At 39.4% G+C, this 17,056-nt stretch overlaps 1 protein-coding gene and 1 long non-coding RNA gene across 2 annotated transcripts; both read right to left on the bottom strand.

Moving 5' to 3' along the window:
• Positions 1-2,590: 2,590 nt before the first annotated feature.
• On the bottom strand, positions 2,591-6,349 carry LOC124856210. Its single transcript, XR_007035279.1, has 2 exons — positions 5,278-6,349; positions 2,591-5,183 (listed from the first exon to the last, which is right to left on the bottom strand). It is a non-coding gene; the product is annotated as an uncharacterized LOC124856210 (long non-coding RNA).
• A 3-nt stretch (positions 6,350-6,352) lies between these two features.
• il10 (interleukin 10) lies at positions 6,353-13,170 on the bottom strand. Its single transcript, XM_047346485.1, has 5 exons — positions 10,167-13,170; positions 9,965-10,024; positions 9,082-9,246; positions 8,474-8,536; positions 6,353-8,360 (listed from the first exon to the last, which is right to left on the bottom strand). Exons 1-5 carry the CDS (start codon positions 10,500-10,502, stop codon positions 8,262-8,264), a joined length of 723 nt encoding a protein of 240 aa, XP_047202441.1. The 5' UTR covers positions 10,503-13,170; the 3' UTR covers positions 6,353-8,261.
• Positions 13,171-17,056: the final 3,886 nt, after the last annotated feature.

Here is a 17,056-nt window from a genome sequence, read left to right as displayed (position 1 = left end):
TCTGCTGGGTAAAAGATAAGCTTAAGGGGGTAAATGGTGCTTTAGGGGAGTCCCTGTAGTAAACCTGTGGAGGCTGTTACCCCTTACTAAAGACCCAATAAACCGCAGGACACCCACCAGATCGGTTTTTGTAAAAAGGTGAAAAACCTTGCGACTGCTGCTGTGGAAGGAAGGGTTGTGGTAAGAAGCTAAAACCTGTAGCAAACAAGCAGCATAAATGAATTGTTTTGTTTGGAAATAGTCAGCAGTATGTCATTGTGCACTGAGTATAAAATGTGAGAGGAAATGTGGAGGATGGAGACTTCTCAGCTGAGGCTGTGATGTACCGTCCTTGTTGCTTTGAAGTGGCATGCCATCGTGTTTCACACACACACATCCTCTCCCCGAGTGACCCGTGCCAGACAAGCCTGCAGCAGCAGCACACTCGCGGAGCAAACTTTAAGCACGTTTTTCAAATGGAAAAATCGCCTTATTTACTTTCACATGTTTCACAACAAGTGCTTATCTTTTGCTTGTTTTGGAAATCTGTTGGGTCTTACTGCAAAGAGCTGTAACAGTAACAGTAACACCAGGCACACCTTTACGGACATGCTGTGGTTGCTGTGGTTGCTTTGATTGTCTTTTCTTCCTCAGATGTTGTCAGATTATTTTAAAAGCAAGCCTCCTTTATAGGAACTCTTCACCATCTTGCTAGAACAGCAGTCATGTGAAGATGTACAGGTGCATGTCAATACATTTGAATGTCGTTGAAAGGTTGAGATATTTTGGTACTTCAGTTCTAAAGGTAAAACTCATATTTTAATTATATAGATTATTTACAATCAGAGTACTTTATTTCAAGTGTTTATTTCTATAAAGTTGTAATTCTAAGAGCATTCAGTTTACTTTTCATTAAGTCCACATTTCTGTATTAATTTTCTTATTGTTCTGATGTAAAATATAATAGCAGGGTACACCCTGCTTTAGCGTCTGGTCCCCAGTCCATCACATGGCAATAAAGAAACACAAAGGACAAACAGCCATGCACACACTCGTACCCAAGGATAATTTAAAGAGACTAATTGTTCTAACAGATATGGATTCAGACTCTAGGAGGAAGCCACAGTACCCAGAGAGAATCAATGCATGCAAACTCCATGCAGGCCAGGATTCAAACCCAGGGCCTTTTTGCAGTAAGGTAACAGTGTTGCAAACTGCAGCCAGGGCCATTAAGACATTTTATATAATTTGAAGAGCCCTGCTTCTTCTAGTTACTTGCATTCTTTGGAAGCTAGTAAAAATTTTGGAAAGTGCTTTGCAGCCCGGTAGCCATCAGGTATCTTCTTTCTCCCTATGTTTTCACAGATTAACTCCATGATGTTGAAATGATGGGCCTCTTGGAGTTTTAAAAGAGCCCCTCCTTGCTCTACTTCTTCTTTAAAAGAAGCCTGTTGTATCTTGAGCCTTTGTTGGGACTGTTTTTTTGTTTCAGAAGAAACATTATCAAATTTCTGTTTGATACGAATCTAGGTGTCTAAAATCTTTTCATCACCGCTTCACATATTTATACATTGTGTGTTAAGAAACATCCTATGGGACGATCAGTTGACAAGGTTTAAATGCTCCTCTGAGTTTTATTGTGGATTCACTTGTTGATTCTGCAGGTCATTCAATATTTTCCATTGGGACAAACTGGAAAACATACCTTAACTGTTAAAAAGAGGATCCACATACCCAACAAGATTACGTGCATATTCAGGAAGTACCCAGAGTTCCACTTGTTGCACAATACTGTGGTTGACTTCTTGTTAGTATGCCTGCTGACAGTGCCACTCTGTCATTCCTTATTCTGAGTTTATATGTTCTGTTGAATGATACGGGAAAAACGTCATGAAAAGAATCTGATGATGGCCCCAAACACTCACCTTGCATCAGTCAAAGTGGGGTTTACTTACAACCTTTAAGCAAAGCTGTCCTTATGACACAATCAATTCTTTTCAGGTTAATTATGGTAGTGACTTCTTACTTCTGACACATTTCATTTGCACAGAATTAGAGACAGCATATGTAGCCATTGAATCATCAGGAGTTTACACTTGACTCATGATTTTTTATAAAGTTGCTCACAAATTTTGTCTCTAAAATGAGACGTGCTTTTATATAAGCTTCTAAAACTGCATGTGCATAGTTACTGTTTTGTGGGGGAAAACAGAAATGTGAAGAACAATGTAATATTAGGTCTCCAACATAAGAAAGAACTGGGCACTCGGTTTTAGATATTTTCCGATTCCTACCTTAAAGGTTATTGCAGGCAGCCTTTTAATTAAGTCATATTTTAACTTGCATTATCCGCAATCATACAGTCACATTTATATTCAAGTATACACAGTCCAGTATAATCCAAATTATTTTACAGTATAATCAAAGTCTGTTCATCATATTAAGCTAATTGGTGAAAAGCTGTCTATCTAACAAAACCCAGTTGATTGCATTGTATTACTGACTTTGGAGCAATCCCTCATCCTTAGGAAGCATGGGGTGACTGCAGATAGGAATCAAAGCATCCAACAGAGCCAGGCTTAAGAAGAAAGCCATTGGGGCTCCACGCCACTACTTTTGACACACTTTTAATGACACTTTTAACACACATTGAACGCATCGTGCTGAAGTGTGCCGAAACAGAACAGATATATATTTCAGTGGATTTTAGCCCTTAATACAAACATGGAAGAAGGCTTGAAAAGGGTCACTGGTCACCACGCCTCGGAGTATTTTCCCCTGACCAAACGCTGCTGTTTTGCGTTGTTTCCTAGAAAATAATGAGAGCGAAGCCACATGCTGACTAGTTAGAACCTCCATCTGATACTGATGCCAAACTGCCTCCCTCTCACTTCCATTAGTGTCATTAATTGTGCAATTTAACAAAACCATTACACAAGCTGCTGTAGCATTATATCAATGATAAATGGAGATCCTTACTAAATTGTTCTTAGCTGTCACCATATTCTTGATTCCATTTACACATTGAAAATTAGTTGTTCCAGGTAAACAAAACTTTTATTCACAATGTTGCAACACTTCCTGAGGATATAGCCCCAGCCATTTCCTGCTGCCTTGCATCACTTTCCTTCATGGCAAAGCAGCCCTCTCTTTGTTTCAGTTTCAGCACAATCCTTTTAGAACATTCCCTCAATAGAAGACGACTTGGAAAACAAAGAGTGACCACACCGAGAGAAGTTGCCAGCATTTCCCTATATGGGCAAAGCAAGACTGCACTAGAAGTCCATCTTCTAGACTCTGGTAACAAACGAACTGAGCATAGTTGCATAATCTTCTGAATTCAAGGTCAGCAGATTTTGCTTTAAATCAAATCTTCATTGGTTTGAGATGTATCTTTAGGGTTAATTTATTAATTGCATTTGTTGTGCTCAAGAAAAGTATGCCATCTAATCCTTCTTGGTTTACCCTGGCACATCAGCCACACAAATCTACATTTCTTTACAATGAACCAGGATTAGATTCAAAGAGAAATTCAAATATCGCACTCTTTATTAGTTTTATTAATGTTTAATAACTGTGTTCAGCTGCTTATCATTTAACTTGCTCCTACCCTGCACAACATATAAATTGTGCTAGTGTTAGAGGCATTTCTCCAACAACGTTTTTCTGGTTCACCAAACTGCCATCATTCTGATGTCTTGTGTCTTGTGGTGGCTTAACCATGTGAGAATTTAGCAAGAACTTTGCTGCAGAGGAAATCCTGTTTTACATACTGACAAAATTCTTGATTTGTTGTTCCTGTTCAATGTACAAGCTAGTATCTGCACTGTAGCACAGCTAGGCTTTACATGAAGTTAGAAATGTTTTCTTTATATTGCAGCCATTTCTTGACCTTGTAAAAGCAATGCGCGCTCCCAAAGTACCTCGTTTAGCTGACTGGCTCTTTGGTGTTTGTATCGGATATTTGAATTTGTACCTCCTTTGTTGAGTACATCCAACGATTGATTCTTGTTAATGTGAATTAACCTAGATTGTTGTAATTCCTTTATAGAAGTAGACCGTGTTTGGTTTGTATGCAAACTCTCTGATTTAACTTTCATATTGTTTTAATTTAATTTATATTTTATTGTATACTTTTATGGATTCAAGGATTTTTATTGTCATACCAGCTCACAGTTACATGTTATGGTATGAAATTCGGACTCAGGTCCTGGTTAAGAAGCCTAATACTTAAGTAAAAAGAAAACTAAGTATAACATTCAAAGCTAAATCTAACAATAAATGTCAATCAGTAAAAATTTGTGCAGCAAAGAGCAAAACAATAAAAAAAATATAAACAGGTAAATTGTGAAGCTAAAATTAACTTTTCAAAGTACTAACTACACATGTAAAGCAAGAGGTAGTCCTTAATATTGCACCTATAAGTGAGTGAAATATTGCACCTTTGCTGGGTGAAGTGTTTAGTGCAGTTCAGTGAGTAGTGAGAGAGTCTACAGAGAGTGGCTTGAGTTATGCAGTCAGACAGCTTCAGGGAAGAAGCTGTTTCTGAGCCTGGTGATCTTGCTCTGAATGCTCCTCAGCCACCTGTCTGAGGGGAGGACAGTTCCCCACAGTCCTCTTTCCAGCTTTATCACCCTCTGCAGAGCCTTCCTCTCGGCAGCAGTGCAACTGCCGTGCCATAAGTTGATGCAGGTGTAGAGGACGCTCTCCACCGCACAGTGGTAGAAGCTCCTCAGGACTGAGCTCCCAAGTCCAGCATTCCTCAGTTTCCTTTTTTTTTAAAAAAAGAAATGTAGCAGTTTTCCATCCATGTATTGATTTTTATGACATAGCAACTATTTTGGCAGATAATTTTTGTGACTGTGTCCATCCATCCATCCTTGTCCTTGAACCCCTCTGGAGGAGCCGTCCCAAGCTTGGACGTAGTGCTACAGTGAAGTCCGGGCTGACATGCAAGCACACATGCAAATGCGCACCTGACAGAACTTACCTTTTGGTTTCAGCAAAACTGGCGCGGTGCGTCATGGGTGCACACACGGTGTTCCTGCCTCAGTTGTCATACCCAATATAGTTTGTAATTTACAGTGTCAAAGATTTCCCTCAGTTATTCAAGTTAAGGTATTTCTGGGTGAAAGCCACCGGATGGGAGTCACATGATGATGTAACGGTGATGTCATCAGGTCGCTGTATTAATTTTGTACGTTCTATTAAATTGAGTATATACGTATGTATTGGTTACAGGTTTCTTTTCATTAGGATTTATTTATTTATTGTATATTTACATTGAGAAGAGCTTACCTGAGTTATAAGTATTTGTTTAGGGGTTTTCTTTGTTGTTGTCTTCTTGTGGGCAGAGCCTATGGCTATAAAAGAGGGCTCTGCTCCACAGGGAGTCAATTTGAGTAAATAGTCGTTACAGGTCGCACTGGAGGTGATGGACTTTTGAGCTGTTATGAAGGTACTGCTGTTTATGTCTGTTTTTACCTGCCTGGATGTCCATTGTAAACATACTGCACAGCTGCTTTTTAAAAATTTTTTCCACTTGAAGATGAAGAAGATGGCCGATCAGGGATGTAACCAGGAGCAGACCCTCCGCCGACCCTCCACGGAGCCAAGAGCTGAAGCTTCGTGCCTGCAACGCTCTCTGCGGTGCTGAGAAGAGGCTAGGGGAGAGACGTAGCGCAGTGGACTGGCTCCTGGAAGGGTAATCGCCAGCCTTGAACCCCAGACTGGCGATCGCTGCTCGTCCCTCGTCACTCGCTGCTCCTCCGCCACTTCAGCCTGGCATGCGCAGCTCTCCAAGCACGCTGGAGACACTCCCACAGATTATCTCCCCACCTTCTGCTTGGTCCTGTTGGCTGTGTCTTAATGTCAGATGTGCAGTTTGTGGGTGGGACCAAAGTGCAGAGAAGGAGACACCAGGAGTCAGATGAAAAATGGTAAGTCCGAGATTTATTGTTCTCACTAACGTACCAGCCAGGGAAACCAGAACCAGGCCAGGACATAGGATGCACCACCAGGTACGACCAGGAACAAGTACGACGCAGGACACAGCAGGGCCCAGAGGCAACTAAGGAATATATATTCAAACAGGAAATGCAGGGAGAACCAATGAAAAACAAGACCAGGTAATTAGGAGTAACAATAAACAAGTTTGTGCTAGGCTGTGGTAAACAGAAGGAAACAAGGACCAGACCGGTTAAAATAAACAAAAACACAAACTCAGAAAACAAAGACATTGGCTGGATACGACACCATCCATCCATCCATCCATCCATCCATCCATCCATCCATCCATCCATCCATCCATCCATCCATCCATCCATCCATGTCATTCAGTGAGAGGTGGGTTCCAACACAAACACACACACACACACACACACACACACACACACACACACACACACTCCTAAGGGCAATTTAGAGTGACCAATTAACCTAACATGCATATTTTTTACACTGTGGAAAGAAGCTGTAGTACCTGGAGATAACCTACACTTGAATGAAGAAAACATGCTAACTCCATGTAGAAAGAACACCGCCTGGGGGATTCAAACCTAGGACATTCTTGCTGCAAGGTAACAATGCTAACAACTGCTCCACTAAATAAGTAATACTATGCAAAAGTTGGTGGGGCAAAGTTATGAAAAATAAAAGCAGTGGTGTAGTTTTCCACATTAGTACTAATTGTTTATAACATTGCATGTAGAGTTTATGTACATCCAGGATTTCTTTCCTGTACATTCTGGCTGGTTTCTCTAATGAGTAAGATTGTGACTGCACATGAAGACTTTGCCGAACCTCTTCTAAAAAATAAACTATTGCTTTTCTTCAGAAAGGCAAAGAAATGTTTTGCATGTAAAGTTACAAGGTCTTTTGGCTTTAATGAAAATAGATACTGTCATTATTTCAGCATTTGCTAGATGCTTATTAGAGTCTCCATCTTTTGACTTGTGAGATCCTTTTTCCCACCCTGCTTTGAAAACATTGGTGTCTGAGCAGAGGTTTACACTCATTCCATAACAGCCACATGTGGCCATACTGACTTCAACAACTCTTGAAACTCTTGCTATGTGTTTAAGCAGTATTAAAGTGTAAACTCTTGTTCATTTTTTATTTATTTTTTATACATCTGAAAAAGCTGCAGTTAATGTGGGTAAAAATAAAGGGTTTACGTTTGTAGTACTGATGTTATGAATGATAGCTTTTTCATAAGTACTGTCAATGCAGGAATGATACTACTCAAATCAGCCCACACTGACTAAACAAATGACCGAGGAGACGCCATAGAGTAGTTTCAGTGCAAAGCCCTGAGTCAAGTATAGAGAGAGCCAAATCATGAGCTTACAGACACTTCTGTCAGAGCGATACCGCTACATAAAATTTAAACAATGCTTCTGCAAGATGCAAAGCAAACTTGTGTGCCAAAGCAATGTCGATTTTATGTATGGCACGATTTATACACAAAGCAATTAAAATTTCACTGAAAAAAAGCATTCGAAGAATAACATCAAGAAGTATCATGACATATAATGAAAGGCCAAATTAAATAGTTTAAGTTAAGTGGTTTCATTGTTTTGAACTGAATTCAAAGAGGCTAACTAAGACTATACATTTCCCACTTTTCAATGCAGGGTTGATTTAAAGCCCACGCGATACTTCTGCTATATAAATGTGTGTGTGACTAAGCGAGATTCTTTCTGCATGCATGTGTTTGTGTGCAAGTGTGCATATGCCATGAGGGTGAGGCTGGCTAGTTACAGTTACGGTAAGTTGACACACAGGCTCGATCTGCTGCTGGTAAGTGATGTATATGGGTCATGTTTGAGGTTAGTGCATCAGCATGTCTAGTTTACACACTGGTTCTGCATGTATTCAATCTGCAGGATGTGAAAAAGTATATATTTCCCTGTTAGTCATTCCAACATACAATCACATGATGGCAGTTTTATCATCTTGGTAAATAAAGTCAGCAGAGAAACTTGCCCTTTTTTATAATCTTTATTTTTTTAATAAAGTAGAAAACAGGCAATAAATATCAAAATACATTATATGACACATGCAAATAAATAAATATCCTTCATACTGAAAAATACAGTTATTCTATATTTCTGTGTGCAACAGATCACAGTTTTCAAACAAAAACTTGTCCTTGGGACAAAAACAAGTAAACAACAATCTTTGAAAAACAAAGACAGTTCAGCAGGTCTATAATTACATTCATAGTTCTGGACAAGTTGAAGTAGATGCTTGTTAGTCTCAATAAAGTCAGCTGGTCTTCACTATTGGTTTCTATGCCGTTTAGATGCCAGGTACGTCTCAATGTAGTTAAACAACAGGCCCAGCTCCCCCATTGCCTTAAAAACACCTTTACTCTCCATCTGCAAGCAAACAAATGCCTTAAATATTACAATTGAACATCCAAAGCACAAGTCAATTGTAGATCTGTTTGTCACAATACATGCAATAACGTAAGCATGACCACAAAGCTCACCTGTGCATAGGTCAAATGTAGGCTATTGATATCAAACAGCTTCTTGCAGGAGAAGTAATTTTTCTGAAAAAAAAGAAAATTACAGAGATGTTAACACATGGGTTAGATGGCCGTCCTGTAACAGTCCAATGAAAAAAGCTTTATAAGCAGCAACAAAGGAGCAAATCCACAGCAAGGAACTCAAAAAAGAGAAATACTTAGTCTCGCCCTACACTTCTGCTGTAAGCAGAACTAGATAGGAGCGTACATGCTTCTGCAGCAATCGCTGACTAAACACTAAAATCATGGCCAAATCGCACGAGCCATGGCTGACCTCTTCTTATTATATGTCCTGATGGTCATGAAAGGTGGTTTTTAACAGTCTGACAGAAATATTTAAATTCCAAAAAGTTACAATAGCAAACTGGCCAATGTAGGGCAATTTTTTGTACCTGAAATATGACACACTAACAGCAGACTAGTGATTGAGTTTTAAAGCAGGAGTTGTGCATATAATTTAGAATTTTTCTTTTGCCCCAACAACCACAGAAAAGAGCAATTTGTAACCAAAGCTCTGCAGCAACGTATTTCCATCATGTAGGAGTAGAACACGTGTCTGAGCTACTCACACAATTATTGACATCCCTCTTGAGCTTATCGAAAATCTGCTGTATGGACTCCACATGAGGTTTCAAATTTGCGGTTTCTTTAGTCATTCCGTCCATGGCAGTTGGCAGAACCGTGCTCAGGTAAAAGTCAAGGATGCTGTTCATGGCTTGGCAGGCAAACTGGCTCTGAAAGAGGGAAAACAGAAGAAGTCTGGTTAGTGGATGGTAGGTTTTGAGATGCAAAATATGGAGGACCATTTGTGCCAAACATCAGCATTTTATCACATAATCAGGATGCCGGTAAGAAAGCTAAAATGCTGTATTTTATGCTAGTAAGGGGTGGTCCTATATGATGAAAGAATATACGGTGTATTCTTGTCTTGTTGCTGTTCAATTAATGCCTGTCTATGATAGCAGAAAAATAAACTACTGTCTGGTCATAAATAAGCATTGACTATGGAGCTGTGTAACTTAAAAAGGGATGATAAAAGAATGCGTAAAAGAAATCTGTATGCTTTCTGATCTATTAAACAGAGATTTAACATGTTTCTTACCAGACAGTTTAAAGAAATGGTAAATGGTCTGAACTTGCTTTTTGCTAGCGCTTTACACTGGAGCCACATTCACGCAATCGCACTCACATTTATACACTGATACACAGATCAGCAGACAAGTTGAGGTTAAGTGCCTTGTCCAGTGGCACATCAACATGCAGCAAGAGAAGGCTGTAATCAAACCCACAACATTTGGATTGCAAGACGACTACACTTCCCACTGAGCTTCAGTGGTAGCAAAACTTGCCACTAATGGCTTGCCTTAGCTGTTTCTCTTGCCTGACCGTGCGCTCTGGTGTAGTTCCCTATTAAAAACGTCAGCATTTCATTTTGTTTGCGAACAAACTCACCCTAAAGGAATCCTCGACGGTCTGGTCTAACAGTGCCTCATCCAAGTCGTCGTTTGCTTCCTGAAAAGACAGGGGGGTGGGGGGTAAAAACGTGTTGAGTTGAGAAGCGTTTGCACCTGCTGAGGCGAGGAGCGCGCTGCATCACTCGTAGATCTCCAGCGCAACAATGATGCTGCAACAAACGGAAATGCTCAGTACTCACATAGAAATCTCTGAGCTGTGAATAGTCCTGCCTGAGCTTCTTCAGCCTGACAGGGAATTCCTCCACGAAGCGGCAGCACCGGTTGTTGCACATGGGAACGCACCACGCAGAATTCAAGAAGGACATCAGGAACAGGACGCACAGGATGAGAGACCGAGGAGTCATACTGCTGCTGCTGGACAAGGCGGATAAACACTGCAGAGAAAAAAAAATGAAGAGTGGACCCTCAGAGAAGTGAAGACGCGGCTCAGTGGGTTCAGTGGATTTCCGACAGGACAAAAATGCCTCTTGCAGGATATTGCTGGAAAGCTCACAAGTGCATGTTTTGGGGTTCATCTCTGCAGCCAATTTATACCCAAATTGTGCTAGAATTAAAAGGGAGGAGACTTACTGGAAGGGAAACGGTTAAAGATACTTCATACATGCGGGGAAATTTTTTAATGGGGAGGGCTCCTCCCATGAGGTCTTTACTATTGATTTAAAAAAAATGTTTCAGAGAAACCATTCAAATATTATTATTATTAATATTAATAATATTAATATTGTTGTTAAAACTGTATATAAGCTAAGATATTAACATCATTTTATTTTTAGAATGCCTAAATGCATTAAAATATAACGCTTCATTTTTGAATGATGTGTCCTCAATTACTAATCAAACATTACCCTCAGTAATAATATTGAGTCATTACGATTTTTATTATTATTGTAGTTGTTAAATTTTTTTCAGTACATATACTGGTTGTGTATATGTACTATTTACAAGAACTAAAATTAGAAATTTCCATTTAATTGCCTAAATGCAGTAAATCACCATGTTTTATTTGTGTGCATTTTCTTCACAATACCGAATTAAACTGCCCCCCCCAATATGGAATTAATATTGAGTTGTGGTTTGAGTTTGATGACGCCGTGGATTCTCTCTCTGTGTCAGATATACGTAAGAAAACTGACAGCGGGTGGAGGAGAGTGAAGATGCCTGGCCCATGTTTTCTTTCTTGTGATTCCATTATGTTCTTTGTTTGCATGCGCTGGCAAAGTAGTAATATTTTTGAAAAAGAGAAACCACAGAAGTACAAACAATACAGAAGTAACAGGGTACTCTCAGAAGCAGAGTAAGCGGTGTAAGGGGTGTTTTCCCCTCAGTACTTTTTTGCGCTCTGTGGAATGTCCATTTATCCTCTGTTATCATGAGTCTGTCTGTCCAGTTCTTGGTCAGGCTGAGCCTATTTACATTAGGCAACCCTGGTTTTTCAAGAACAAAACGTTTTGTAGCAAAACTCTGAAGGGGAAGAAAAACAATATAGTCTTCAAGGTATAATTAACAGGCCCCATATTATCCTCCCTGTATTGGCTGCCTGTACGTTTAAGGACTGATTTTAAGATTTAAATTTTTGCTTTTAAGTGTTTAAACAGTCAGGCACCTCTTACCTGGCCTACCAGAGTTTCTGCACATGCATGTTCCAAGGAGAAGTTTGAACTTCTGTTGCTTTTAGATGTTCCTAGGACTCGTCTTATGTCCCATTTAAAAACTCATCTTTTTAACTTGGCTTTTAATTCCAGTATCAGTCTGCTTTTAATTATTAGTTTTTTTTTCTTTTTCTTACTGTTTGATTGTATTTAGCAGTTCTGTTCTTCTTGGTCATTTGAGGTATTTTTGGTGTTCCTGTCCTTTTGGTCATTTTTATGTTTTTGTCTTCTGTTTATTTTTGGACCTGTGCAGCGCTTTGGTCACTTGGGTGTGTAAATCTCTATAAAGGTTTATTGAATGATTGAACCGGCAGGTTGAAAGGTGGTTGGGTAATGAAGCAGGCTAACTAAGCCTCACTTTCAGTGTCTTTGTTTAAGCTAAACTTGGACAGGATCTTCGGGCTAAAAGTCAACACATATTCTGGGCTGAATAAAAACCAGGACTGGACACGACCCTAACAATCCAGCCGGATTACCAAAGAATACTTTAGATCAAGCATATTCATGTGTTACAATGGCCCAAATAAAGTCTGTAATTAAATTCAATGAGGAATGTTTGGTAAGAATTGAAAATTGATCTTCAGACACCACCTGGTCCAGTAGGTGTAGCGGCAGCAGAATTATTTGCAAGCCCTGCATAATTTTTCTTCTCATCATGTTTATGACCTACATTGTGTTGGCTCATCACATAAAATCCCAATAAAGTACATTAAAGTTTGTGATGGTAAGGTGACAAAATGTGAAAGAGCTCAAGGGATATGGGGCTGTTTTAATAGAAACTGTACACATTAGTTTCCATAAATACAAAGCTGCATTCACTCTTTATTCTTTAATAAAAAGGAATGTATCTTTAATCAATTAGTAAAAAATTTTTCTGATTATTAATGGCTTTCTTTAAGTATTTCTATTGTGTTAATGTTGTGGTTGTTTTCATACACTTCTCTTCTTGCATTGTAAGATTTTGGAAGAACATTTGCATATTCTTGCACCTACGTTTTAATGAAAAGTTGTTATTAATCACAAAGCCTTAATACTGCATTTGTTTTTGTGAAGCCTTTCTGTGGAAGAAGGCAGTGAAAATAGAAACTGTTCAGTTTCTTGCTGATGCATATGTGATAACATGTTTTAAACAATGGAAAACTGACATTACTGACAAAACCCCAAAAGTCTAATTAAAATATGGAAAATAATGGCTTCAGTAGAATTGAATTCTATTAAAAAGAAATGTTCTTCAGAAAAAAAAACTACTTCCAACATCTGTGTGGATAATTAATAATAATCTTATTATTACATGAAAAAAGGAACTTTATTAATTAAAAAAAACAAGCTCAGTAAAGCAGTTATTATTGCATCATTTTCTAAAAATGAATCTTTTCAAATATTTTCTGTTTCCTCCTTGCAAAAAAAAAATCAGAGACAAATTGAATTTACTGTAGATTTTATATTAATATCTACAGTAAAAAATGTTTTTGTGACTGTTAAGCATGTCTGAATCCAAGTTAATATGAGTATTGCCGTTTACTAAATATACTGGTCCTTCTCAAAATATTAGCATATTGTGAAACAGTTCATTATTTTCCATAATGTCATGATGAAAATTTAACATTCATATATTTTAGATTCATTGCACACTAACTGAAATATTTCAGGTCTTTTATTGTCTTAATATGGATGATTTTGGCATACAGCTCATGAAAACCCAAAATTCCTATCTCACAAAATTAGCATATCATTAAAAGGGTCTCTAAACGAGCTATGAACCTAATCATCTGAATCAACGAGTTAACTCTAAACACCTGCAAAAGATTCCTGAGGCCTTTAAAACTCCCAGCCTGGTTCATCACTCAAAACCCCAATCATGGGTAAGACTGCCGACCTGACTGTTGTCCAGAAGGCCACTATTGACACCCTCAAGCAAGAGGGTAAGACACAGAAAGACATTTCTGAACGAATAGGCTGTTCCCAGAGTGCTGTATCAAGGCACCTCTTTGGGAAGTCTGTGGGAAGGAAAAAGTGTGGCAGAAAACGCTACACAACGAGAAGAGGTGACCGGACCCTGAGGAAGATTGTGGAGAAGGGCCGATTCCAGACCTTGGGGGACCTGCGGAAGCAGTGGACTGAGTCTGGAGTAGAAACATCCAGAGCCACCGTGCACAGGCGTGTGCAGGAAATGGGCTACAGGTGCCGCATTCCCCAGACCTGGGCTACAGAGAAGCAGCACTGGACGATTGCTCAGTGGTCCAAAGTACTTTTTTCGGATGAAAGCAAATTCTGCATGTCATTCAGAAATCAAGGTGCCAGAGTCTGGAGGAAGACTGGGGAGAAGGAAATACCAAAATGCCAGAAGTCCAGTGTCAAGTACCCACAGTCAGTGATGGTCTGGGGTGCCGTGTCAGCTGCTGGTGTTGGTCCACTGTGTTTTATCAAGGGCAGGGTCTATGCAGCTAGCTATCAGGAGATTTTGGAGCACTTCATGCTTCCATCTGCTGAAAAGCTTTATGGAGATGAAGATTTCATTTTTCAGCACGACCTGGCACCTGCTCACAGTGCCAAAACCACTGGTAAATGGTTTACTGACCATGGTATCACTGTGCTCAATTGGCCTGCCAACTCTCCTGACCTGAACCCCATAGAGAATCTGTGGGATATTGTGAAGAGAACGTTGAGAGACTCAAGACCCAACACTCTGGATGAGCTAAAGGCCGCTATCGAAGCATCCTGGGCCTCCATAAGACCTCAGCAGTGCCAAAGAATTCCCGACCAAGTATTGAGTGCATAACTGTACATGATTATTTGAAGGTTGACGTTTTTTGTATTAAAAACACTTTTCTTTTATTGGTCGAATGAAATATGCTAATTTTGTGAGATAGGAATTTTGGGTTTTCATGAGCTGTATGCCAAAATCATCCATATTAAGACAATAAAAGACCTGAAATATTTCAGTTAGTGTGCAATGAATCTAAAATATATGAATGTTAAATTTTCATCATGACATTATGGAAAATAATGAACTTTATCACAATATGCTAATATTTTGAGAAGGACCAGTAGGTTTCAAGCTGTTTAGCTGTGGAGCCTGGTGGATTTTAAGATAAAAGAAGCAGCTTTTGACATGTGGCTGATGTGTGCACACACCTAGTGACCAGATGAAATGAAGTGGGCTAAAACCAGCTAATTCTGTGAGCAAAACTTTAGTCAGCTTTTCGCGGAAACGTCTGTCATCAGACTATTTCGTATTGATGTGTTGAAAATGTAACTGTGTTTAATATTAGTATTGCCCCTTATGTAATGAGACATGCCTTTTGGTTTCTTTGTATCAAAACGGATGCGAAAGTGGTCCAGTTAGAGCTGAATCCAGCTGCAAAAGCTGTAATCTGTTAGCTTTGCTGAAGAGCTGGAGTACCTCTTCTCTGAACGAGGCTTAAGCTGAATTGGTTCGATCTTATCAAACGTTCGACAGTTTTTCGCCTGTGCAATGCTTCAGATCAGGTGCTGATGTGGTGTCTTTTTTCTTGACCCCTTACCTCCATAGTGTGACTCCTCTGTTCCTGATGTCAAGAATTGGCAGTTTTCTGAACATTGTCTGAAACCAGACTGCTGATATTACACTCAGCCCACCACTTTGTGCCATTATCACAAGTGGCAGAAAATGTGTGGAGACTTCACAGCAAACAGCTGACAACTCTCCGCTTTAGGACTCTTCTTTGAGATCCCTTTTGATCTGCAGAACTGATGAGTTGCAAAATGGTCTGCAGCTGTGCCTTCACACTTCCTCAGTGTTCTGCGTCACATTCTCTGTGCCTGAGCAGATTTTGCTTTGGCATAGTGTATTTGCAAATGTCACCTTTAGAGGAAATCAATTTGTCTTTTACTTACAGACTCACCGCATTCGTCTTTCACTTTCACACTGTTTGTCCATTTAACTGTTTCGATGATTGTTTATGTTGAATGTTTGTTGGCACTGAACAAGAGCAGAAACTGTAATGATTGTGTAAGTGTGTGGTAGTTTTTCAAAGTTTCTGTTGCAAAAGTTTCAAAGGCAAAAGGGAAACTCTATGAAATAGATTCCTGCGGTTCTTATTACAGCTGGGTGACTCTAATCCTGACCGGCCGTTTTTTGACCCCCACGCGATCATGGGTGTTGTGGCATGTGTTGCAACCACTCATTTGATAATTCTGGTTGGTGTATAGCTTTTGAGAGTATTATGCAGAATGAAAAACAAAAATTGTTAAGAGTTTCCTCTGTGTGAGCAACTTTTTGGACTTCCAAATAATTCTTTTGTCAAATCAGCTTCCTCGCTGTTCCATCATCACGGTTGATATGAGCTGTTGATTTATTACTGATAATACCAACAACACCCTCTAAATTTCAGCATTGAAATATCACCACAATAACCTGCTACAACCTCAGCAGTGAACTTATCATTTCTGTGGAACTCCAAAAACATTAGTTAAACCTTAAGTAACCCATTGCTGAGCAAGCATCTTGATGAAGAAAGATGAAACTTTAAAAATTTCCTCTGACCATAGCATCTAATTGACCCCGATTGAGAGCAGCGTGGGAAGGTTGAATTAGTGTAACCTGTTCCGGTCCAGTTGGTTTGTAATGCAGAACAGTAAAATGTTTTGCTAAATTTTCCATGCTACTTTTAGTTTTTAGTGCACTTGAGTACATATGCGTCAGCAAATTCATGCATATGACCAACTGCATAAAACGGTGTTAACCACAGTTAAGCATCATTCGTTGTCACAGCTCACATTTTCCCAAGGTTTTTTGAACATATGAGTGCTGAATAAGTGAAAGCAAAAAAGAGCACAGTTTCTGAATGCAAATCGAACAGTGAGTCACAGAGTATTTTGGTGGATATGTACAGTACCAGTTAGTGTACTTTAGCAGTGCAATTACTGATGGCACTTCCTTTTCACATTCGTTGAACTGATGCCATGTACAGGCCAAGTTAACAGTTCACAGTACTGACCCGACAGGTGAGGCCTAGTGTTTGCTCCTCAGTCTTTAAGTAAAATCGTTAAAGAGAGAAATGTTAGTCATTTTTATGGCGATGGAGTTGAATAGAAGGCAGAACTTTCTGTTTGCAGGCTAAAACCTACTCTCAGCTTCTCTCTGAGAGGCAGACATCCTGTCTACTAAATTGTCCTGTATTGGCTCGTAAAATTAACTTTCTGATTATAGTTAGAGCAGCTTACATTTCCCTGAGCTGCTATAAACTTAGGCTGCTGGAGGACTTGCAGCTTTTCCTTGCTCTGCTGTCTTTACTCCCTCTACTCACCATTAAAGTATTATTTGAAATTATTGGTCCCATTTATCTCTGTATGTTTGTTTTTTTCTACAGAGGCCACACTTGGCTGAGTGATTTCTCTGTTTAGATGTGTCTGTCTCCTGGAGGTACCATGATAGAGTT

This window comes from Girardinichthys multiradiatus, chromosome 20 (assembly GCF_021462225.1).
Source record: "Girardinichthys multiradiatus isolate DD_20200921_A chromosome 20, DD_fGirMul_XY1, whole genome shotgun sequence".
NCBI lineage: Eukaryota > Metazoa > Chordata > Actinopteri > Cyprinodontiformes > Goodeidae > Girardinichthys > Girardinichthys multiradiatus.
The sequence above is the reverse complement of the archived record's forward strand: the minus strand, read 5'-3'. Positions and strand labels throughout refer to the sequence as shown.

Bases quoted from the DNA above. Each gene is read 5' to 3' on its own strand.
- il10 (XM_047346485.1), bottom strand. From the start codon at position 10,502: ATGAACCCCAAAACATGCACTTGTGAGCTTTCCAGCAATATCCTGCAA. The intron at 10,025-10,166 runs GTGAGTACTGAG...CTGTCTTTTCAG, and splicing joins CACAGCTCAGAGATTTCTAT to GAAGCAAACGACGACTTGGA. The intron at 9,247-9,964 runs GTGAGTTTGTTC...TCCCTCTTTCAG, and splicing joins CCGTCGAGGATTCCTTTAGG to AGCCAGTTTGCCTGCCAAGC.